This window comes from Melospiza melodia, chromosome 4 (assembly GCF_035770615.1).
Source record: "Melospiza melodia melodia isolate bMelMel2 chromosome 4, bMelMel2.pri, whole genome shotgun sequence".
Lineage (NCBI taxonomy): Eukaryota > Metazoa > Chordata > Aves > Passeriformes > Passerellidae > Melospiza > Melospiza melodia.
Window position 1 is genome coordinate 8002298 of NC_086197.1, and position 25821 is coordinate 8028118.

General features: G+C 42.8%; 1 protein-coding gene across 1 annotated transcript in view; it reads left to right on the forward strand.

Moving 5' to 3' along the window:
• ELAPOR2 (endosome-lysosome associated apoptosis and autophagy regulator family member 2) overlaps positions 1–25821 on the forward strand; it is a 101824-nt gene that overhangs the window by 49000 nt on the left and 27003 nt on the right. The window contains exons 2-7 of the mRNA XM_063153775.1: positions 3025–3145; positions 17020–17215; positions 18256–18403; positions 20978–21064; positions 23439–23544; positions 24864–25016. Coding sequence (XP_063009845.1) covers positions 3025–3145; positions 17020–17215; positions 18256–18403; positions 20978–21064; positions 23439–23544; positions 24864–25016 — 811 coding nt within the window. The remainder of the gene's footprint in view (positions 1–3024; positions 3146–17019; positions 17216–18255; positions 18404–20977; positions 21065–23438; positions 23545–24863; positions 25017–25821) is intronic.

Genomic DNA, 25821 nt, shown 5'->3' on the forward strand with positions numbered 1-25821 from the left:
GGAGAGTTTTCCATGGAGGGATGGAAACTTAATTTAGCTGCCTGAACATGGAAGGAGAGCAGATACCCTTTATTCTTAATAATTTTTGTTAGTGTCCTGAATTTTGAATCCCTGTTGATAGTTGACAGTTATCCAGCCATTAGAGGGGACGTTTCTGAACTACTTGATGTGCCCCTCACAGCTGCCCCACTTTTGGGACTGCTTTGGCTGCAGAGGGATTGCATTGCTGGCTCAATGTCACTGAAGTATGCTTTGAGAAGGTGGCTATGAGAGCAGCCTGCATTGTTGACTCCAAACTGCTTGCTGTAATTTTTTTAAAATCTGATATTAAATAGAAAATGGATCTGAAAGTAAGTCAGAGTCAGAGCACTTCAATATCCTTTTTTTTGCTTCACTCCAGTCTTGCATATTTAATTTAATAGGCACATTTTTTTTGTTATATCATATGAACTAGGAGATGAATCTATTACATTTGTGTATTCTGCTTGCCTTGTGGCAGATTTTATACTGAGATGATTCAGGAATATTTTTTCAATGTATTCCTGAAAGATTGCATAATGAGATGAAGGGGGAAAATACATATTATAATTGAGTATATTTGTAGAGTTGGCAGTGTGTTTTATCATATTTCCTGTGTTGGTATGGGTTTGGTTTTTTTGAGACAAATAGTTTTCCTTTCCACTGTGCTGCAAGTTAGGATTCTAAAGCATTGGTTGAGCTACAAAGATAATTATTCAGCCATGAGCATATTAATTCCAGAGAAATCAGATTATTATTTGCACCTGGATGCAAAATAGCAAAGGCTTTAATGATGTTTAGGTAGAACTTTATTAACATCTGAATATCTCTGGAGAGCTATGGTAACAGTAGGAGAAGTATTAAACTCAGAATTGTTTGTTTTTCTGCAAGTAAATGAGGAGAATTGCAACTCTTCTCCATGTGAGTCAGCTGAATATTTGCAGGAATTAACCAATTTATATCAGAGCCAGCATGGATCCACTCTTATCCACCTTCTCCCCTTTCTTCTGCTCTATCATGTACAATGTTAGTTGCAAGGAAAGGAACAGGCAAAGATTGCCCCCAAAATATCCTTGTGTTCCAGTGTGAGGTACATAAATGTTTTCTGTAGCAGCGTTGATCACTGGCAGGTTTCTGACTGCTTGCAAGCATCATTTGAGAGTGTGTTATTTCTTCTGCTGCACAACCACTTTTGGTGTACCCTGGAGGACATAGGTATAACTATTTTTTTGTGATGTATATTATTTCTTCTTAAATATTGTGATTTAAGTCCAGCAACATTGCAAGTCTTCTTCATGTGAGTCAGCTGAATATTTGCAGGAATTAACCAATCTGCATCAGAGCCAGCATGGATCCACTCTTACCCACCTGCTCCCCCTTCTTCTGCTCCATCGCAATGTCAGTTGCAAGGAAAGGAACAGGAGAAGATTGCCCCCAAAATAATCCCTGTGTGCACAGAGCTGCTCCTCCTAGGGCAGCAGAATTAGGGCCTGATGTCTGCAGTCATGGCAGGAAGGCAGATTTCTGCTGCCCCTTGGGTGGGGATTGCTGCAGTCAGAGTGAGCTGCAGCAGCTGGAGAGCTCTTGTTGGAGAGCTCTGTGTCTGCAGCCCAAAGCTGTTGTGCCCGGGGCTGCAGACACAGCCACGGCCTCCCCTCCTGGGCTCATGGCCAGTCCTGCCTGGGAAAGACAGATAAACTGAAAGGAACCCACCAGACTTTATGGATCATCCCTCCAGGCTGTCCCAAAACTTCTCAAATATTGAGCTGGTGGCTAAATTTTCTCATTACCATGGTTTTAGGTGGTGCTTTCATGGGCCAGGAAGAGATGTGCAGTGTTGGAGGTGGGGTTCCCCTGAGGAGATGGAGAAGACTCCATCCAAATTAACTGGCTAGTTTTCCTCTGTAGCCAGTGGGGAGAAAGAAGTGTTTCTAGGATGTTTTGTCTCCTTGTCCCCCTCTGCAACAGGTGTATGAAATAGGCATATGAGCCCAAATTTGGTACATCTTTCAAATTTGCCCTAAACTAGAAGCAATATTTTACTTTGTTTAACTGCAGAGGGAGCTGGAGGTGGCTTTGCCTATATGAAACCGTCTTATGAAGCTTGCATGTTATTTGAACATGGGTCTGTTCCTTCTGAAGGAGGTTATTTACCCTTTTTGCCAGCTCCACCCAAACTGACTGAAAAATGAGATGTTGCTGAAGTTTATTTTAATCACAAACTTCTGAGCTATGAATTTGAAAACAGAGCTATAAACACAAAACAAAAAATGTAATTAAATGTAAGTCTAGATTATATGTGGGATCTGAATCAATACTATTAATAAGACAAATAGCTAATATTCTTTCCTAGCTAACTAGGAAATTTCTTACTCTATTTCACTGAGTCTGCCCAGGGCTTATCTCAGCCCCAGAGACCATGGGACTGATCTCCCCTTGCACCACAATTCTGCCTTGAGGTGCTCCTCAGAGCTGACCCTGGATGACATTTTCAGGTAGCCCAATACTGGGGTTATCTGCCCTTATTTGCCTGGGATTCCTCTTAAACTGACAAAGAGGGAAAGGCACTTGCAGGAGGAATGCTTCCATCCATCTTACACATTCAGCCTATCAAGGGATGACTTGTGCTCAAGTGTGGCTTCATCCATTGATCAAAGAGGAAACCTCCTTGGCTGCTGTAGATCAGATACTGTGATGGACAGAAATTTTCCATCAATCCTACTCTAAGAGACTGGGAAAAAAATTCCAGGGGCATCTGCCTCCTGTCTATCAAGTGCTTTGTCAAATCCCTCCTTCTGCCCCAGCATTTGTGCTGCACAGCACCTGATGAGAGCCACGCTTGCTCTGTGATGAGACACGGCAATCATCACAGCTGCACACTGTGTTCCACACCAGCCACTTCCTCTCTGGTTTAATTACAACTGAGCTTGCTAATCCCAGCCTTGATTAATGAGCTTAATATGCAAATGTTATGATGAAACTGAACCTCTTTGTGGTTGCTTGCAGACAGATTACCACTTCGAGTACACGGAGTGCGACAGCAGTGGCTCCAGGTGGAGGGTGGCTGTCCCCAACCCGGCCGTGGAGTGCTCTGGACTACCTGACCCCGTGAGAGGGAAGGAATGCAGTATGTTGTGACTTCTCATTTTACAGACTGTTACTGCTTTTTTGTGCTGTTTACATTTGTAAGGTTGTCACTGATGTCCCCAGTTTCCCTGAGCTGTCCTTTCCCTCCAAGCCAGCTTTCTGTCTGCTGGAGATGTGGAGCAGGGATTGTCTGCGCAGTGTATCCATGAAAGGCACTGTCTGCTGCAGGTACCCTTGTATGCTGATTCACAGACACATCTCTGACAGCACCCCCTGAAGAGCTGTGGTTGCTTGTCTTGAGCTGCCCTGCAGCTCTCCAGTCAAAATGGTGACCACCAGTGCTCAAACTATATTTGCTATATATTGTTCAAGCTGTATAGTGTCCACATTCTCATTATTTCCTGTCCACATTCTCATTATTTCCGTTATTTAGCTAATTCGTAAACTGAATGCATAAAGAATGGTAAATGTCTTATTCGCCTCAGTTATTTTTATGATAAATCTCCTGCATTTTTATTTATTTATGCATTTTTTTAACAATTTGGAGTGTTTTCATATCACTTGGTTCTGCATTTTTTTAATGTTGAAACACTTTTTTGCATCTGGGGGATATAAACAAAGTGCTGCTCTGCAAACACATCCCTCACTGTTTCATTGCTCCCCAGTCTGAATGCTCTTTCCCATCACACTTCCTTGCTCCAGCAATTCTCTCCACAAAAGATCCTAGCAGTAATTTATACCAGAGGGTATAAATTATTGTATCTGACAAACAGGATGAACAATGGCTATGTCTTTTCAGTTCTATTGCAGCAGATGTCAGATTTACTCACTTCTGACTCTGCTCCTCTAAAGGTTTATTTTCATTTCTCTGTGTTCCAGTGTGAGGTGCATAAATGTTTTCTGTAGCAGTGTTGATCACTGGAAGGTTTCTGACTGCTTCCAAGCAGCATTTGAGAATGTGTCATTCCTGGTATTTGGATTTAGTTTCCAAGGTTTTAAATGTGGAATCTCTGTATATCCTTAGGATGGGCTTTTTCAATTACAGAAATCTAGACCTGAGAAGCACCTCAGGTGATCCCATAATTCACCCTCCAGCCCAAATAGCTGTAGTAGCAATGACTGTCATTCATGGCTGATGTTTGGCCAGGCTGTTTTCAGGCACCTCTTGTGATGAAGAGCCCAGAAGCGCTCCAGATATTTGCTCATATATTTAGTTCTTTTCATTTTCCCTCCTGTTAAAGATTTTTCTGCTGTTGAATCTCCCTTGTTATACTTCAAGCCTATCACTTTTTGCTGCCTGCACTATAAAGGAGCTGATAGTTTTATTTCTTCTGCTGCACAACCACTTTGGTGTACCCTGGAGGACATAGGTATAACTATTTTTTTTGTGACATACATTATTTCTTCTTAAATCTTGTGATAAATGGTTTAAGTCCAACAATATTACACTATCCTCAACTTTCTGCTACAGATCTTGACAAATGGTTCGCTTCCCTCTCCATCTTCTATTGTTTGTGCCTGTTTCTGGTCTTAAATCAATTCCAATGAGAATTCAGCTGGTTTATAACAATAGATGAATCTGGCTTTTCAATATCTGGCCCCTGCTAGACAAGGTGAAAACTTTTCCTGGGAGATGGGCTCTGATATTATACACCAAAATACAGGATTCTGTTAAATATACTGGAAAACTCTTCTCCTTGTAGTGTTGCTGTTAAATCCCATGGCAATTCAGCTGGTTTGAGAAGCAATCAGATGTTTGACTTTTTTACTGAACCCCTCAGATCCCATCTCCCTGGGCTCTTGGAGTTGTATATTTTCTTTCTGTGTGTAGTAAATTAACTGGCAGCAGGGGCTGTCTGGCTATGTTCTGATGGCAAAAGTAATTTTAGGTTTTCTCATCTCTTAGTCTTTCACCTTTTGCTTAAAGAACAACCAATCTTTCAGCCTGAAAACATGAATCTGTCAAAAGCAGTCAGTCACTGTGGGAATGTGTGGGGAACACCTTTCACATTCAGCTTGGTTAACGTAGTGATTTTTGCTGTAAAATATTTTAACCAGCAGAGAGTTTGGCTGACAGTCCATTCTCCAGTGGGTGGGATAAACTGGGAGAGGCAGCTTTTGAAAAGTGACTGCCCCACAAATCTCTGGAGTTTGCACGTGGGGTCTGTTGTTGATGATGAATTGTGTTGAAGGTGCTGACAGATACCTCCTTGTCACATTCTCTAAGCTGGTGGCTTCTGTCTCACCTGACAATGCAGCAGCTGTACCAAGGACATCTTACTCTAAAAGCATGAATTTCTGCAGCCTAAGGAAAACAAAAGGTTCTGTGTCTGAGGCTTCTACAAGTCATGTTCTTTGTGGATTGTGTGCAGAGTGAGATTTGTGCTGCAGGCTTGGCCTGGGTTTGCACACAACTCACATTATTGGCTCTTTGAGAAGCATTCCTTCTCTCAGGCCTGGTGCTATTTTATCCCAAGGTCTATGAAGAAATGCCAGAACTATGCCATATCCTCTGAGCTGAGTCTTTCTGGACATTCTACAAATTTATTCAGATTCTCCTACATCTTTCAAGTCCTACCCTATGCCAGGACATAGGAACTGGGCTCCTTCTGGCATTTGGTAGAATCCTGGAGTCCCCTTGGGTTTCTTCTTGGTCCTTCAACCTGCAGAATCAGGGCCTACAGTAAAATCACTCTGGGTAGGACAATTTCCAGCTTCCAGTTTCCCCCTTCCAGAGGTCTGCTATCTTCAGAAGTTGTGTTCAGCATCTATTAGTCCTGAGATACCCTGTGGCCAACAATGTCTCTGCCTTTAAGAGAGGGTTGCACTTGTATAGCAGTTGCAATTGTGAAATAGCATGAGTTCTTACCATGTTTTTTTTATTGTTTCCTTGGGGTTAGTAGAGCCCTTAGTGGACACAGTGGTATGAGGGAATCTCTATGAGAAAGTTATTCTTTTGGAGCACATCTGCAATCACTGCTGACTTCACAATGTTTGCAGTTGTTTCCATCTACTCAGAAATGCTGCTGGTTGGGAATATCTGCCACTGGTCTTTACTGCTCCCTGAAAAGAGAAGTGATGTGCAGTCTGTCATTAATTTTGAATCCTGAGAATACTGTGCCAACCTCTCCTTCTTCCAAATGCTCAGCAGTCGCTCTCTTTAAGTTGTGTCTGAACTAGAAATGTGAAAGATGGCATAACAATATGTTAAATGTCTTCTGCTTTGTAAATACGTCTAGACTGTGGCCTCCAGTGGAGTGGAAAGACACTTGAGATTGCTAAAAATGTGTTAGCTCAGGTGCTTCCCATATCTGGAGCAATTGGACTGTGGCATCAGAGCTCAGTCGGTGTCCCGCGATGTGCTCGTGTTCAGGATGTTGTGTTTTACTGCTTCTCATTTGGATGAAACCATTTCAAATTACCTTGGGTGTCTCTGTGCTCTGCTGCATTTTGGAGCACACAGTGACCTGCAAATCACAGCTGACTGTGTCCTGCTGAGCACAGCCTCAGCATTCCCTGAAACTGCTGTAGGCTCCAAAACCTGCCAGGATTCTACCCCGTTTTTGTGTCTTCAGAAACTTCATCAGCACAGCTCACCTGCAGAGCAGACAGTGTCCTCAGCAGCCAGGGCTATCATATTTTGACTGCTTTGTGACCTGCTTCCCAGGAGAAGGATTTTAATGTTTTTTTTCTTTCCATGAGCACAGAGCAGCACAATGATCCATTTTCCCTCCTGCTGCCCTCCTGCCCTCCACACCTCTCCCATGTAGGTGGGAAGGAAGGAGGAGGCTCACATGAGAGATTTTTGTGGTGCTGTAGGAAGTCCTGCTAAGCAGTGACCCAGATATGTGAGGGAAGCTGCAGTAGCAACTCTGCAGTTGCAGCATGCCCTGTTCTGTATTTCACTCCCCTCTGTTTTTTTCTGTTCTCCTTGCTCTGTGGGGCTGCAGCCATCACCACTTTGAGGCCCTGCAGCCTGTGCGCATGGTGTGGTACTTCTGTGGGACTGGCCACAGCTGTGTCACCTGTGTCATGGCCACACCAGACTGCTTGGGCACCTCTCTCAGGTTTCTGTTTGTTCAGAGCTGAATCACATTTTTTGATGCTGCCACATCATGGTTGCAAGGGTTCCTGTGAAGAGATGCATTAAAAGTCCAGAAAGATTTTGGCCAGGGAAAAGGTAATATTTATTACTCCTAGAGCTATTCTGGCTCTCCTCTGCTTCCCATTTAAGGTATCCCCTCTGGGCATCTTCCCAATACTGTTCTGGAGGTCGGGTACATACAGGGAGGTGGGAGTGGCAGACAGAGATCCTCCTTCTGCAGAATCCAGACCTCTGAATCACTCCTGACAGTTGGGAATGTGCTTTACTAATTTGATCTCCTTCATTTTTAATTACCACAGATCTCTCTCTGATCCCTCCATGAGTCTGATAGCAGGAAGGGAATTTAGCTGATAAGGATCACTGCCATCAGGGCAATTGCTTGGCTTTTTAAATGGAAAATATTGATGGCAGTCCCCGGGAGCAGCTTCCTTTAGGGCTAGGCCCTTTCCTGCACCCCCTGATGGCTGGGATCTCTGAGAGCCCTTTGCTTTGGTGTGGGGGTGTAGGCAGTGTTTAATGGGGGGACTCTTTGGGATTTGGCACTGGGAGCAGCACTTGGCATGGTGCTCCTGCTGACACTGCACTGCAGTCTGTTTCTGTGGCCACCATCAGGCTCTTCTGCCAGCCTGACCATATGCTGCATGATTTACAGTCCAGACTCTGAATTTGGAGCTTCCCTTCCCTTCCCTTCCCTTCCCTTCCCTTCCCTTCCCTTCCCTTCCCTTCCCTTCCCTTCCCTTCCCTTCCCTTCCCTTCCCTTCCCTTCCCTTCCCTTCCCTTCCCTTCCCTTCCCTTCCCTTCCCTTCCCTTCCCTTCCCTTCCCTTCCCTTCCCTTCCCTTCCCTTCCCTTCCCTTCCCTTCCCTTCCCTTCCCTTCCCTTCCCTTCCCTTCCCTTCCCTTCCCTTCCCTTCCCTTCCCTTCCCTTCCCTTCCCTTCCCTTCCCTTCCCTTTTCTCATCTCTGAGCAGAATTTTTTGCTAAAAAAGAGCTGAAAGGGTTCACATTTTGACCTCGTACCATCTTAATATATTATCTCTCTTATTCCACAGAATATTAGTTCTTTTTTGCCGTCCTAGATAAGAATAGGTTGTACCTTATCTCCTTACCTCATAAATGTCTGCTCATTTTGTAGTGCTGTGAGCATAATAAAGAAATTATAGTGAAAATAATGGAGCATTTTTAAAGGAGCTGGATTTACTGTGTTCAAGAGCTGATAGGGTCATTATTATAGTCAGCATCAAAATGCCAGTTGTAATCAGGAAGATTTCTTAAGAAAAGAGACAAAAAAAGAGTTGATAATATAGAACTTGATCATATTATTGGAACAGGATGCCCAGGGAGGTGGTGGAATCACCATCCTTGCCAAGTGTTGAAAAACCATGTAGATGTGGCAACTGGGGACATGGCTTATTGCTGGGGTTGGCAGTGTTGGGTTAAGGTTGGACTTGATGCTTATAGATCTTTTTTTCTGGATGCTTTAGGTCTTTTCCAACCTCAATGATTCTGTGGCTCTGCTTAGCAAAGTGCACCTTCACCTGGTGCCACTAAAGTGGGAGCAACTTCTTTGATATCAGAAATGTGCTTCAGTTTTGAAGATATTGGTGTGAGCCTGTAGCAAATGAGAAATGTGAAAAGCTCCACCGACTTCAGAAAATAGACTGTCCTCAATTACAATGGGCCTTATGGAGTCTGAGAGCAGAATTTGACCTGATTTATTGCTACTGAGCTGTGTTTGCTGAGTGTATTCTAACATGTGTAATCTGCTCCCAGGATACCACAGGAGGAGATAGGGATCTTCCTGCTAATTGCAGACTCAATTAGGCAAAATGACCTTTTTGAGGCTGTTCACTTTATAACCCTTTAGGGCAATTTAAGTGATCAGAAAGAGTTTTAGCATTTTTCTTTCATAACAGAAAACTTAAATGAAGGTTTTGAGTTTGATGTTCTCTCAGTCTTTGGTAAAGTTGGATATCCCAAGCATGTAAGAACTGGGCCTGCTCCTAACTCCCCTGGAGTCAGGAGGCATCTGCAAATTTTGTGTGCACACACACATTAATGCAGGGCTGCCATGGAGCAAAGCTGTTCAGCTAGCAGGGGTGTGCACAGCACAGTTTGAGAGTTGCTATTGAAAGGCTGTGATTTAGCAAAGCACTTGAGCAGGTTTATTCCTGTTCCTCTTTGAGCATCCCTGCTAATTCATGTTCCTGACTCCAGTCAGGTGTGAGTCTTACTGATGCTATTAGGTTTCTCACCTGGGCTGAAGCTTGAGGCTAGATTTCATGGCATTTCCATGTGACATACCCCAGTTTTACAAGTATTTTTTCCAGAATTTTTACTCTGTGCATGAGCAAGACTCTGTCTTTGCAAAAGGAGTCACATTGTTAACTTTTTGAAGGAGAGATTCAAAACAAAATAGGTAAATAGTTTAAAAAGCTGAAAAGTTTGCACTGAACCCTCAGAATTTGATTCTCTTCTCTGAGGAAGAGTTACTGGGAGCTGCATGTTGTTGTGTGTACTGAGTTTATGAGGAGAAAGGCTGGCCTTAGTGTCTTTTGATGAATTCTTCACCTTGGTTGTGTACAAAATGTAATTAAAAAAGGGAAAAAGAAAGTCCTCTGAGTCACTAATTTGTCTTTCAAGAGGGAAGCAGCTGGCAAGACCTTGAGATTGGTTATGGCTTGGTAGAGGGATGAGGGGCAAGGGCTGTGTGTGTGTGCAGAGACCATCAAATGGCGCTAGAACCACTTTGGCTGATGAACAATCAAAATGTGCCTGATGGAGTCAGTAGGGCTGGAGAGATGCTCACTCACCTCCAGATGTGTTTCCTGCCGTCTCCACTGGGATGGCTGCTCAAACCCTGGTAGCAAATGTGCTTCCTAAGCTCTTGGTGATCGCTGCATTCCTGCTCTCCACACCACACTGCTGTGAATTGATTATTTCCATTCCAAACCCACGCCTTTCAGTGTCCAAATGATGCAATAAAGTGATAATAAAGTGTCCTATGTGGCAGGCCAGCTGGGGAAAAGAGGTGAACTGAAAAAAGCTTTGCTGTATTTCATTATTTTTTGGATAAAAGGAAAAGTTATGTATTCCTATGAAATGCAGAGGTATTCCACAAAAGGGACTCTTGCCCAAGTTGTATCAGGTTTCAGTATGATCACATTTCTAAGACTAAACAGCCTAGACAGACTTTTTTCTTTTTTTAATTAAGATTCAGTCTAGTTCCTGGTAACACAATGGGAAATAATGACTGACGAAAACGAACATCAATTATTCACAGCCTATTGGAGAAGCCTTGTATAAATTATTCACAGAAGACATTCTGAAGCTGGCAAGATTATAGGAAACATTAATAATAAAGCAATGATTTCCTCTCATCCTTTGTCTTCCTCTCTTTTTTTCCCCTCCTCATTCTGTGCTTTGGTTGCTCCTTGGTTCCATGTTGTGTGGACCCTGATGCCCCAGGGTATCACTGAAAAGCCTCTGTGTGCTTGTCCTTGGCCACAGCTTCCCCTCCAGGCTTGTGCCATGTGTGTGCTGAAAACAGCAGCTGTTCTGGGACACAGCTGCCTGATGCTGCCAACCTCACATTTCCACCTCTGCCCATGGGAGGCTGAGACAGTTCAGGCCTGACTCTGCCTGCAGGGGATGGCTGCACGTCACCTGAATCCCAGATCGTGGGGCTTTGGATGAGCAACAGAGGAATGGAGAGGGGAGAGATGGAAAACAGTGTTTGAGATTATCTTTGCTTTGTGTTTTCATTGATTTGTGTAGAACTGCTCAATTGCTATCCCCTTCTGATGTTGTACAAATTGGTAAAGTCCAGTCCTGTGTCTTTTTCTTTTTTAATTAATCCTAATTTTTGAAAGCTGGGGGGACATAAATGTGCACATGTTCAGTGGCAACAGAATAAACGGAAGACCTGAGATAGTTTAGTTTTAGTTTTAAGTAAGAAATGTCTGGAGGAAAAAGTCTGCTGAGAAGAGTGGTGGAGGTAGAAGTAGTGGGTCCAAGTGGGATTGGAAGCTGGATGAGGGAAGAGTTAGAGGCCAGGGCTGCATAAGGGAGGAAAGCAATTGAATACATTATAGTTTGGTGTTGGAGGATGCATGGTATTGAGACAGCTTTGGTTAATTTTCTGGTGAAATCTCAAATATTCTGATCCCTCTCACAATGTGGCAGTATCTGCAAGATACTTGGCATGAGAAAACACTCCAGAGGAAAGTTTCAGTGCTCAGGAGAAGCTGAGTAGCCAAATACATGTGAGGATCTACTCTGTTTGGCAATCTTTGCTTATGGTAATCCTGTCCTGATCTGATGCTGGAGCATCAGAGAGTTAAGCAATGTGAGAATGATGTGGTCACTTAATAGAAATGTGCCAGCTAATATTGTTCCAAGTCCACCAAAATCACCAGGAGGGTCACTGTGAACTAAAAGACAGAATGTGACCCTGGAGACTTGCAGTCAAAGGGCAAATGAGACAAGCTTGTTTATGGTCTGTTTTGGCCTCTGGAGAGCTGTTTCCATGGCTGGCAAGTGATTGTGAAGTGCAATCAGATCTGCCAAGTGATGGACTGCAAGCACTCCTTGGAAGTGGTTACACCATGGGCAGGGCTCCTGCTTCAGGATGCCCCAGTCCTCATGGTGTGTCCTAGGAGGGAGGCAGGGCACCACTGATCTTGACTCAGCGCTTAAGAGTAAGGGGTTTAATTAAATTTGCTGGTCTGACCTCGCAGACCATTAAAATACACACAGCCAGGCTGATGGAGGGGCTGATAATGGGTATTTGGCATGAGATTTTCTTCCATATGCTATCCAGTTATGGCATGAAACACTTGAGAGACAAAGAGTCCATCACATGCCATGACAGATTGTTCCAGCAGTCAGTCATTCCTCCTATTAAAAATCTGTGCCTTATTTCTAATTTGAGTTTGTTTGGGTTCAGCTTCCAGAAGGTAGCTCTTCTCATGCATTTGTCTGCTTGATTAAAAACTGCAGCAGGATCTTGTGTTTTCTCCCCCTGGAGATGCTTATATATTAATCAAGTTGACTTTCAATCTTCTTGTGATAAACTAACTAGATTAAGCACTTCAGATCTCTCACTGGAGGACATTACCTCTAATTTTAAAACCATTTGAAATCCTTTTGTTTTGTACTGACCTCCTAAAAATGCCAAATCATATCTATATGCAGCATTATAACAATCTTCTTCTCTGTAATACATGTTTCATCCTCCACGTCTCTACCTGCACCTCTGAATTTATCCAGATCTCACTAGTGTCAGCACACTGACTTTGAGTGGGCTCAGGCTTGGTAACAGCCTCTCCCCTGCCAATCTTGATACCATTCTTTTTCTTTTTGCCTGCAGATCATTGAGAAAAATGTGGGCAGCCATCAGACTCAGTCCTGGGCAGGCAGAACTGCCCCTTCCTCCCTGCTCAAGGATAATTTCTAATTTCTAGCAGCCCCACCTGAGATCTGTTACTCAGGCAGTTCTCAATCCCTTTAAGGTGTTCCCCACCTTTCTTCATCAGAGTGACATGCAGCTGTGTTAGGAACCCTAAGTCCGTGACATCCACTCTACTGTATTTGTGGGGTCCCTGGTGGCAGGAAGGAATGATGAATCTGACTCCATGTTCTCAAAAGGCTAATTTACTATTTTATGATACTATATTATAATAAAGAATACTATACTAAACCATACTGAAGAATACAGAAAGGATACTTACAGAATGCTGAAAAGATAATAAAGAAAACTCCTGACTCTTTCCAGAATCCTGACACAGCTTGGCCCTGATTGGCCAATGAGTCAAAACAACTCACAGAAGAATCCAATGAAACAATCACCTGTGGGTAAACAATCTCCAAACACATTCCACATGTGAGCACAACACGGGAGAAGGAAATCAGATAATTATTGTTTTCCTTTTTCTCTGAGGCTTCTCAGCTTCTCAGGAGAGAAATCCTGGGCAAAGGGATTTTTCCAGAAAATGTGAATGCCACATCCACTCCATCACCTTCATCAAGTGACTTGTAATCTCTTTAAAGAATGAAATGAGGTCTGTTTGACAAGACTTATACAGTGGTAGCTATTAGCACTGGGTCTCATGTAAATTTTTTATTAAGTGTGTACATACACTGTCAGCTTTATTGCATGTGTGTAGGAATATGTGTGGCTGCCTGGGGAAATATCTAGTTAAGCTGTACTTTACAACATCTTTTTGTGAGAAAGACTAGTCACCTGCACAAACTAAATTTTTTTTTCCCTTCTGTAGTTATTTAGGAAAGCTGCAGCTTCAATCACCAATAATTGTATCAGCTCCAAAGGCAGCAGTGTATCCAGCACCACAGCGTGTCCTGCTGTTCCTAACTGCCTCTGGAAATGTTCTCCCAATTTTAAAAATGCCCATGATGGGGCAAACCATGAAATCTTTCCATTCATTTCACAGTTTTCTTCACAGAAATATCACATTCAGTCTTCACAACGTGCATTACTCTGTCTAAGTTGGTGTGTAACAGCCAAACTGATATTTGAGAGGTGTAATAGTAAAGTCTGCAATTAGAGAGGGACAGAAAACAGTGATGTCCAGTTATTCAGTAGAAATGGTTTCTTTGAAAATAACATATCAAATACCTAAACAAATGAACTCTTGGGTCAGGGGTGTTCACAGAATCTTCCTCTAATGTGGAAGAATATTTTTTCCTCTGGATTCTGAAGAGGGAGGATTTAGTGGAGGACAAATTAGAGCACACACCTAAAATATAGAATTTGTGTTCCCACAACTTTGCATCACTCCTTAACTTCCTAAGTTGTGATGCAGTCCTTCTTGTCGGCAGCATCTCGTGTGTGTCACCCTCACAAACACAGCAGTGCTGCAATAATTCCAGCTGTTTCTGTGGCTGCTGGGAAGTGCTGCATCTGTGCTCAGCTATGTCTTAGTGATATGGAGTAGCCATGAGAAAGGAGAAGCTCCTGGGATGCCCTGGGGTGGATCTGTGCTCTGTCCCTCCACAAGTGACTCATCTCCCTGTCTCCTGCTGGGATGAACTCTTGAAATGATGCAATTTAGACTAAAGAAAGTTTGCCCTGTTTTTGGTCTCCCCCTTGATGAAAGACCAAGCTGTGGGACTCTAGGAGAGGAGACCATCTTCATGCTCACCACACACTGGATTTCCTCCCCACCCTTCTCCAGCTGGAACGAGACCAAATGCTGCATCTGTTCCAGTGTTGAAAGTGGTTCATGTTGCCATTAGCCACATTCAGCCCCAAATTGAACCTGGCAAGCAGCTGGCATGCTCAGAGCCAGTTTGCTTGCAGGGGAATGTGTTTTGATGGGAAATGCTGCTGCCTTTTAAATACAATTCTTACAAGGAAAGAAAGTAATTCCCCAAAAAATAAGAGAAAGGCTCACCTATTTCCTGGAAGGTGAGAGATGTGTGATGTGTCTTGCACAAATCTCTTGCACTCTTTTATTTCTCTCAAATGATCAGTTTGCAAGGGGTTAAAACATATTAGTTCAGCTAAAGTAAAAATCTCTGCTCAGCCTCACTGTGATGGAAGAGGAGGCTCTGCTGCCCTCAGCATCTTCATTATGGCAGTGAATTGCTCATGGTTCTTGACTCCTGAGTTGAATTTCATGATTCTGGAATGGCTAAGCCGCACTTTCAATTTCCTGCTATTTAGCTTTCCTTAAAAAAAAAAAGCTGAAACTATTAAAGAATTCAAAGATGTCATGAGAGACCTTACTTTTCTGCTTCCCTTTCTGATAGCTTTTCTCTGCACCCTTCAAAAGGAAAAAATAAAGCAATATTTATTAATTATGCTAAAGCAGTGAGTCAGGACATCTTTATATATTTAAGGTGAAAAGCTGTACAAAGTGTGGTCACAGTTCAGACACACAGGGATGTGTTTACTGCTTTTACTTCCCAAATCTCTGAAGGAAGCTGTTTCCCACCCCAGGGGCAGGGAGATCCTGTGGCTTGAGCTGAGGTCACACAGTCAGTCAGGTGGGGTGTTAGCTCTATCTTGTTGCTTATAGTGAACCACTTGCCCTTATTGAGGGTGGATTTTCTGTCTGTCTGTCAGTCTTTCACAGAACTCCATCATGGCAGGATTTCTTTGTTTATTCCCACCCCACACCCATCTCTGCCTGGATCCTGCCCACTTTCCTTCTTGGTCCATCACCAGTGAGCAGCAGGGTTAGAAATCTGTCTCAAGTTCAGAGTATGCTGATAGGACCAAGAAGGAAAAATGACCCTTTGGCAGATCACTCCATCAAAACAGATCTTTAATCTGCTTTCCAGTGCCATGCACTAAGGACAATTACAGAAAGAAATCCTGCTGGTACTGGGACAGAAATGGGAGCCAGAATTGTTAGTTGGATTCAGATGGAGATTCATGTTACACAGCCATGAGTTAATCAAAGTTCTTACAATAAAACAAGTTTTTTCTGCAGCTTAGATAAATACTGGCACATCTGTGGAACCACATTTTCTGGGACTTCAGCCGACGTCATTGTTTTGGGCCAGTTTCACCACTTTGGCTGCCAGTCTGGTCTCATCCTGCAGTTTCCCAGGCTAATGAGTTTATGTCTGTCAAAGAGAGTGTCTGAAAGATCTGTCACTGTGCAATGTGGCATGTGTGAAACAGAAGAAAATCCCATCATTTCTTGGGATGTGAGTTGTGTGCATTGCTCTGGATCCTGCTTTGACTTGACTGGAGTAATTAAAAAACCTGCAAACGTTGTAGGAAGTACTATGGGCTGCAGAAAGTGCTCATTTTTTTTCCATTCAGGATGTTCAGTCTCAAAGAGGACAGGATGCAGCATGGTACTGAGGGAAAATGGGATGGCCTGCCATTGAAATGAGTGTCCAGGCAGGAATTGTGATTCCTGACACAGACATGGGGCTCTGTGGGCTGACAGGACTTCAGCTACTGTCTAGGTATCTCTTTCATAATGGGAATAATCTTCCCTTACCAGGCAGAGATGTGATCAGGGGGACAAGGAGCATACAGCTGTTAGGAGGAAATAATTTTAGAGACATCAGAAAAAAAAGCACTTTGTGAATATACCTCCTAATTGTACTTCCCTTAATTACACAGATTTTGAATAATGCCTTTGCTGTGCTGACAACCAGTGGTTATTTTCTCAGCATGTTAATGTCACCCTAATCAAAGATCCTCATCTTCTAGTCACAACCCTGTGGGTGACCTTTTCCAAGACCACATGGTCTATCAGGCAAGATGTTTGAGGCTTTGTAGGTAGTTCATGTGAGGAGAAACACAGAGAGGCCTTTGGATTAGGTCTGCTACTCTCAGGCAAGGTTTGTAGTGTTATATGACTGTCAGCCTGCTGCTGTGTGCCCTTCTTAGCTTAGATGAGTAGAAAAGTCTGTTCTGACTCTCAAGTACTGTTGGTTTTAATTGAGTTCAAAGTGTAACAGTTGGGTGAGCAAGTGTGAGGAGAACTCTATTATAAATACTCATTTTCACAAATTGCTTTTTGACACAATCTGTCAATAGAGATTTTGTTTCTAAAAATCTTCTTTTGCCAGTGGAGGCAAGCTGCAAATCAGGAGCTGTCACCAGGGTTTGGTTTCAGTGCTGCCACTCCAGTGAAAACCCAGGTGAACATCTCAATTTTGCTGATGATGTTGGTAGTTCTGCTGTTGTGTTCCTGGGGCTGGGACATTCTGTTTGCTTCCCTTTAGTGGCAGTTCAATCTTAATTAATTAAGTGACAGAAAAAACAGAGCAAATTAATAAGGATTGATGAATTAATTCCTATGTTGTAAATTATTGTCTCCCCAGCTTTCTCCTGTGCCTCTGGAGAGTACCTGGAGATGAAGAACCAGGTGTGCAGCAAGTGTGCAGAGGGGACCTACTCACTGGGCAGTGGGATCAAGTTTGACGAGTGGGATGAGCTGCCGGCAGGATTCTCCAACGTGGCGACGTTCATGGACACGGCGCTGGGCTCCTCCGAGGGCAAAGCCGACAGCTGCAACAAGTGAGGAGCTCTGCTTGCGCCTGGCCTGGGCAGCTGGGGGCAAACCTGGGACAGCTCAGCAGCACAAAGCTGCTTAGTGACTCAGCTAAGCTCTGCAGAGAGCAGCCAGCCCTGCTGATGGCAAAGGAGGGTGGCTGGGAGGTGAAATCTGTACCCCATCTCTTTGCTGTCACCGTGGTCTCCTTGGGCTCATCGGCAGCCACTGAGTTTAAGGCCAGCCTGGAGCTGCTCTTTTTTGGGTCATGGTATAGTGAATGTGGCTTTATAGTAAAAGGTCCTTTTATGGCCTGTTTAGGGACCTGTGGTGCTTGTAGAACGCTGTTTCTGAGTGTAATTGAAGGTATATTGAACCTGCGGATAATAAAACTTTCTTATATAGGCTGAGTCCTAAATTTTTCATACCATATCCTTTCCCTTGCACAGTTTCATGGAAAATTATTGTTTTATATTATTAATGTAACATATAAAAATATATAAAGATATAAAATAAAATTATTAAATATCATTATATATCATTATATAATATGATATACTATATATAAATATATGAAATAATTTTTATATAGAGAGAATTTAAATTATCTATTATTAATTTATTATTTTTACTTTATAAAGATCTATTATTTATATTATTTATATATTTTTATTAATTTTTATTTTATATATTAATGATATATAAATAATGCATATATAATTTATATAAAATATATTTTATATTATATAGAATTACATACTATTATTTATTATTATACAAAATAATATATAATATATTATATTATGTATAATTATATTACATAATATATGAGATATAATATATTATTATATAAAATTATATATAAAGATATAAAATAAAATTATTATATTTACTATATCTGAAAAAATAAATAGAGATCCTGTAATAAATTTATAAATTCACTGCAGTTAGCTGTTTTGGGATTCAGGGGTCTTTATTATGTAACATGTAGTTGTGTATTAGTGTACAAAAAGTATCTTCAATATCTGTGATCTCAGTTGAGGCTTGTTTTGTTTATGTTCCCCAGCTCTTCATGGACACCTCGAGGGAATTACATCGAGTCCAACAGGGATGACTGTACAGTTTCTCTCATCTACGCTGTGCACCTGAAGAAATCCGGCTCTGTCTTCTTTGAGTACCAGTATATTGACAACAACATCTTCTTTGAATTTTTTGTAAGGCCTTTAAAATGGTGAATCCAACCTTATTTTGCAAGAATTCACCCCAGATCATTAGCAGCAGCTTTCTCCCTTTTAAGTTCCCTGCGTGCCCATAACTTGTTATTGCTGAACGATATAAAAAATTCTGCTTCTATTTCTGTCACTTATACTGTCTTGTGACATTTATTTAATCTTCAAAACTCAGTCTGAACTGATTCTGTCTGCCATGCACTGGGATTTTGCCATTGGGGATCATGACTGCCCCAGTTAGTCCATCCTTTTGCAAGACAGGTGTTGGTGGTAGATGCTCCTATTTAGGAGTGTCTGATTTGAGATGTCTTTGAAGGGACTTGACATTTAAAAAGACTTCCTCCAAGGTGGTACTATGTGGAAACCTTTAGTTTTAGGTCAGTTTGTGTCCTAGTAATTTAGTAATTAAGATGAAAAGAAAAGCAGGAGAAATTCAGGTGGCTTTCAGCAGGAATTAGTCTCTGAGGATGTGTCCATGCTGTGAAAAGGAGGGGCTGGGGATCATTAGCTCTGACTGGGAACAGCCTGGCTGGGCTTGCACCATGGTGTGCTCAAATTGCTGAAAGTGTCTGGTCAGCAGTGAGCAGAATGGGGAAGGCAGCCCTTCTCTGCCCACCTGGCTGGACTGGCTACTGCCCAGTGAGCTGGAGGGTTCCCAGCACCAGGATTTGCAGTGGGGTGTAAATGCCCCACATTACTGAGGTGCTTTGGAAGGTTCCACTGTCCTTGTTTTGTTGTACCTGCCATGTGGGACAGAAAAAAATGTGATGGGAGGGTGACTCAGAGAGGCAGATGACTGGAAATTTTCAGTCTCCTCTGTTACTGCCCCTTTACCTGTCTGACAAGCTCTGGTTTTCATCAGAAGGACACAGCTCATGGCACCTCACAGGAGTGAGAACTCTTAGCTGGTGTTGGTTAATATTTATTGAAGTTTGGGGAAAAGTGTAAAGTATCTTATCCTTAGTAGAGCCAGAAAAGGAAGACAAAAATTACCTGTTGGAGGCGCCTTCATGCTGCTCCATCAGTGTGATAGCTTGCTGCTGCACTTGGATAACAGACCATGCAGGCAATGTTATTTGGGCATTTCTCTTTTGTATTGGACTATCCTGCCTTCTTCATGGGAAGAAAGCAGCAACCATGCTTTGCTGAAGGTGAGTGTGCCAGGATTATGAATCCGAGCTCCAGTTGCTTGACTGGCTGGCAGATCTGCAAATATATTGTTTCTGTGAGCACTGGCTTTGAGAATGGCTTCTTGATTATTGCTTCTGTCCACATCCCACTCATTCACCTTCTCTGAATTTATCATCCCCGGTTCAAGAGACAATGTGTGCTGCAGCCCTTTATAGAAATGTCCATAAATTCCTAGTCAGCCTCAGTATTTCAGGGAAACCATATTTAATTCTCCTGTAAAAGTCATTTTTTCCCCTCCAGCATGCCTTTGTGCTGAAATATATTTAACAATGACACTTTAGCTCTGGACAGTGGTATTTCAGTGGCAGTGGCATTGGCATTTCAGTCCCAGTGGCACCATTTCACTGGGAAATGGTGAGGTGTTTTATCTGCCCTTCCTTGGCTCTATTTACCTATTGAAGCCCTTTACATCTGCTAAAAAGAGGCTGTATATTCTTACCTCCTCTTTGCAGGTGGGAACCAAGACAAAAGGGTGTTGTAGCTCAGGTTGCACAAGATAATTAGGGATTTTCCTTCTACACAGGTGCTTCTTCACACCTCTTTTCCTCAATGCAGTTGGTCTAGGTGGGAATTGAGTGTATAGATGCTTTGGAGGATGTGGAGTTGCACAGCTTATTTCAGGTTTGATTTGGAGCAACTTTAAGGAGGATCCTTGACTCCAGGTCAAGTGTGTGAAAGTGTTGAAGTGGCCTTTCTCCCTGGTGCAATAAAAGCTGAGTATGTGATCTTGTGCCTCAAAGGGAACTTGATACTTTTTCATCTGAGAAGGTATAAGAAGAAAGAGCTGCACCAAACCCTGCTGTAAGGAAATGATTCTGAGCTGCCCTGGACCCAGGCAAGGGACAGACAGCCTCCCACTTGTGCCAGGACAGACTCCCCATGGCATGTTGCCTCTGCCTTGAAAGCTTTATTCTCATCCCTGGGTCAGGTGGCAGCAGGCCAAAGGGAAAGCACATATTGGCTGTAGAGATAACATTTTGTCTTCCAGCTTTGGCCCATCCATTCCTGCTTCCCCTATGACTTAGAAACCTCTGGGTTTTAGAGAATTAAGTCTTGGTAGGCTCAGGAGAAGAATAAAGGAGCAAGACAAGATGCTCAACATCCTTGTCTGCCCATACAACATGAGGACAAGCCTGAAATCATCTCATCCTCCTCTTTTTTTACCATCTGTGTCAGAGGGGGCTGGTGGAGGCACTGTTAAGCTGTTGCAGATGTTGAAAGTTGGGAGTTTATCTTGCCACAAGTAAGGCAGCTGTCTATATATGTAGACAAGAGGAACAGAGCTGAATCTTATCATTCCCAGTAGTCATTATGCTGCCAGAGAGATGCACCTGATTGAAGTCACTGATATTGTGTTTTTATTAACAGATACAAAATGACCAGTGCAAAGAAATGGAGTCCACAGCAGACAAATGGGTGAAGCTTACAGACAACGGGGAATGGGGCTCTCATTCTGTAAGTGTGTGAAAAATTCCTCAATGAAGTTTTTTTCCATTTTTAAATGTCTGTAATTTCCTCTGTCCAGACACCAAACATGGGCCAGCTCCTGTGAATGCATTTGAAGAAGCAGAGCTTTCCTAGCACTGAGGGGAAAAGTCATGGAGATCCCTAAGGAGCTGATCCCAAAGGAAATTATATAGATGCAAGAGTTTGTATTGATTTCCCTGGGCTTTGAATTAAGTGTTTTATGAGGTTGAATAGATTTATGCAAATCTGCGTGCCGCAATCACTCTGCATGATTGTAATTGAAATCTTGTACTACCATTGCTTGCTCATGAGAACACAAGATTATTCTCAGTGCCTTGGCAGAGCAGTGGGAGTGGGGTGTGCATGTGGAGACAAGCAGGATGGGCATTTCATTCCCAAGCGTGTGCAGAAGAGCTAGAGCTGGACTGCACCCAACCTCTCCTCCATGGGGGCTTGTGTGAAAAACCAGCTGGCAGCACCAGGGTGGCTCCTGCAGCAGGGATATGAGCCTGTCTGTGTTGGGGGTAGGAGCCCTTTGGCTGCCTGAGTTTGCCCTGTGAACATCACATTCACAGGATCATGCGCAGACCAGCTCATCAGCTGAGGCCTGGCTCCCACTACACCATCACACCCTTGTCCCCAGAGCCATATCAGCAAAGGCCCAGCACAGGGGACATTGTGCCAGAAGAAAAAGGCTTTTGTGGGCATAGGCAACTGCACACTCTCTGTTTTCCATCGGGTGCTTTTCCTCCTGGAGGAGAAACTATGTTCCTGAGCCAGCTCTGGTTGGAGTGCCTGTTGGGTCAGGTGCAAGACCAATACAGTTTACTCTGGGAAGCTGGAAAACTGGCTGAGGAGGGATGAGTGGCATGAGCTGAGAGGTAGATCCAAGGCCAGGGCACTGATTTGGGTGAGCTGAGGGATGTAGGCAGTCTGCATGGGAGATGGTGCCATCTGAGCTCTTCATCTGGAATGTGCAAGTGTCCTCACTGTCTATAAAAGTTGTTGGGATGACTGGCTGAAATGTAGACATGGGCTAGGTGAGATGATGATTCTGGCTGTCCTGAGGGACTTTTTCTGTAAATCCTGACAAGGTGTCTTCTGTGAGCACAATTTTGCAGGTGCTGCAGTCTCTGCTCTCAGCAAGTGAGTCCTGCTGCTGGAGCTGGTGTTGGGTCCCTCACCTCACACAACCTGGTGCCTGTTTCAGTATGGTCCCAGCTCCCCTGTTACATGTGACAGCTCAGCTCTCCTCTGCCCTTGTGGGTAGCAGATGTTTGGGTGTGGGTGATACAATACGCTGTATCTTCTCTTAGCTAAATTTTTCGACTCTCTACCCTGGGTGAACAAGAACTGTGGTCCTGCCAGGCCTGCTGTAAATCACATTATCCTGGACCCTTATGCTGGTAGAGTTTATCCCTCTTCTTGTGTGAAAATATAGCACTTTCAGGCCATTATCCTGCTGTTGGCACTAAACATCTTGTACTGGGCTAGTAGGTATGGAACACCAGGCCAGGCAGGGGCTTGGTGAACCTGCTGCTTTTAGTGATGAGAGTTATACCATAGTTACACAAGTGAGTTGAAGGCAGAAGGCACCAAAACTGCTGCTGGAGAAGTTTTCCTGCCTTCCTACAGACTGGATTAGCAAATAAAGAGAAAAAGGAATAAATAGGTTTTCCTTACCTCAGCCATGATGCCACCAACCCACCACCCTTCCACAGGGGTTGTGCAGTCACTCACTGCACCATGCCATGAACACAAGTGGGTCAGGGCAGTCAGAAACTAGGTTGTTTTCTGCATCTCATTTGCTGTTTGCAATCAGAAATGAGCAGGAGGGATGAGACCGCTGCTGGAGATAGCCATGGATTGTGTCTGGCTTTCTGGTCATGATACTGTGGTGTTATGTGCAGATAGAAGTTGATTTTTAAAACCTATAAACAAAATTCACTTGTGGACTGGATTTTCAAAGTCTGGGTCCTGTTGAGTTTCTTTATGAAAGAGTATCTCAAGGCTTTAAAAACAAACTGATTGACTATATCTGAACATAAGGCTGGAGATAAAAGCTCTTGAGTGCCAAGGGTAGTTGGATAAAGACAGGAACAGCTTTTTCCAAATTCTGCTTACAACAAGGTCAGAAACAGCTCTTGGTGTTTTTCCAACTGGGGTGTTGATAAACATTTCCATAAAGCACATTTTGGCACTCCTCAGATATGTCTGTACAACATCTGTCTATTGTTTTACCATTACCTCTTGACCCACTAAACAGCACATGAAAAGCTGCTAGGATGCAAGAAATTTGAATGGAAGTAGGAAATAAAGTCTTGGCAAGGGGATGTTTGCTAACTCACATGTGTTGTTGCAGGTAACTCTGAAATCAGGTAGCAATATATTATACTGGAGAACAACAGGGATTCTCATGGGCTCCAAAGTTGTAAAACCAGTTTTAGTGAAGAACATCACAATTGAAGGTAAGTAGAATTTGTCTTTGAGGTTTTATCTCACTCTTTTGTCACAATGTTTGCCAAGTGCTACTTATACTGCTGTGCCTACAGCACTGAAGTGTTTTTTTTTAGCCCCTTGCCCCCTGTCTCCTTCTCTGAAGAGTAGAAACAGAACAGCAAAACTTCACAGCGAGGAAAGGCTGAAAAATTAGTTTATCTGGAAAATGTTGCCATCTACTGGAAAAGACTAGATTAGCAAATAAAGAGAAAAAGGAATAAACAGGTTTTCTTTGTTGTAGGATAGAAAGACTGTGGTTATTGGTAAGCCTCTCAACAGTGATAACTGGATATATATCATAACAGTGACAGTTGAAGTAATATTCAAATGATCTGTTTTTTCTGGAATTGCTCTTTTGGCCCTGGGCTAAGTGTAATAAAACTGGGAGTGTCACATAAGGTTCTTAGATGGGTCAGACTTTATTGAGGTATAAACATTAAAGACCTAAATTATGGGTCAGCAAAGCTGAAGTGTATTAAGTGAGTGGTGGAACTGAGTGTGATTTTTTATGCAGCTGGTTTGCTCTCAGCCATAAACCCATGTAGGCAGGAGTTACAGATGGGTCTCTGTGAAAAACGCCAATCACTTGTTTTTAAAATTTTAAAAATTTGATAGTAATAAAATGTTTATAAAAATAGTAATACAATTAGAGTAATGAGAATTTGGACAATTTGAATTAGAGACAATAAATACAAAGAGTTACGGACGTCCGGGTACCTTTTCCTGGGCAGCACGAGCCCAAAAAAGGACACACGTTAACAGAGGATTAACTATTAAAAGCAATTGCCTGTTGCATATTCATACACCTCATACATGATGCATAAATTCCATTCAAACACAGGATTCTGTCTGGTCATTGTCACCCTCTTCCTCCGAATCCTAACAGCGCCTTCGAGGTGGGAAGAAGTTCATTTCTTCTGATAATGGAGCAATAAATTCTTTTTCTCTGAAAGATTCAGGTGTCCTGTCAGGCTGCTATCTCAGTGCAAGTCCTTTCTTTAAGAAAGTATCCTACATAGCATAGTTTCTATTTTAACATTTTTTATAACCTAAACCTATATTTAACACACTACACTACACACTAAGAGAATTACACTACACTAAGAGAATTAATACAGAATTAATACACATTACACTAAGAGAATTAATTCACACTAAGAGAATTAATACAGCATTACTTTCTAACACAACACATATAATATTAATTTTCATATTTTCAAAAAGCCAATCATAAAATATGCATTTTTCACAGTCTCTTTCAGTGCTTTACCCAGAATTTTTCTTACAGGGGTTGCGTACACGTCTGAGTGCTTCGCATGCAAGCCTGGAACCTTCAGTGACAAACCAGGTGCCTCTGGCTGCCAGGTGTGCCCACGAGACACTTACTCTGAGAAAGGGGCTAAAGAGTGCACCAAGTGTAAAGAAGAAATGTATTATGCAGGTACATAAACCAACTGGGATGAAGCAAAACCAGGAAGGTCTGAGTATGTGCAGTCATGGGCTGTTTCAGATCTGAGTGTGGTTGTATCCAGCAGTGATAGTCTCCAGCTAATATCTAAAGGGGAAATGATTGACTTCCCAAAATATGCAGAGGGCACATAGATACATAATGGGCCACAATCAAACGTTGTTAGTGCCGTCAGTGTTAGCATGAAGGGATGGAGGCCTTTATGAGCAGGAAGGGGAGAGTTCTTCTGAAGAATAGAGTGGTGGTGCTGTGCCCTCTCGTGGTAATTTGTGTTATGAGTTGGCAATGACAGGAATTTGCTTCATCACTGCCTTCAGCCTTAACATGTTTTGAGGATGTCTTTTCCACACACTGTCTCCTGCCTTGCCCCTGCCTCCTGTGGGGTGGGAAAATGGGGTGATCTAGTTGCAAAACCTAGTCCCAAAGTGTTCTGTGTTTCCAGCTATGGTTAGGTGGTGATCTTCAAATGACATGGTCCTAATCTATTTTTCATAGTCAAAAGGTCTTCAAATTTCTTCCTTGTAGTAGTTTTAGAAAGTTCTTGAAGAATCAGTTACTGACCATAGCACCAGCTATCACCAATGGCTGCAAATGCCTGGGGACCTGTTCCTCTGCTCACAGTGGGAATGGAAATATCACAATATTATCTGGCAAGAGAAAAAATTGGGTCAGTGTTGTAAGGAAGTCTCTACAGGATTAGAGTGGTTATGTTCCTTATCAAGTGAGAAAATATTTCCATGCTCTGTAAACTGTATAAATTGTTGTTTGAAGTGGGGAG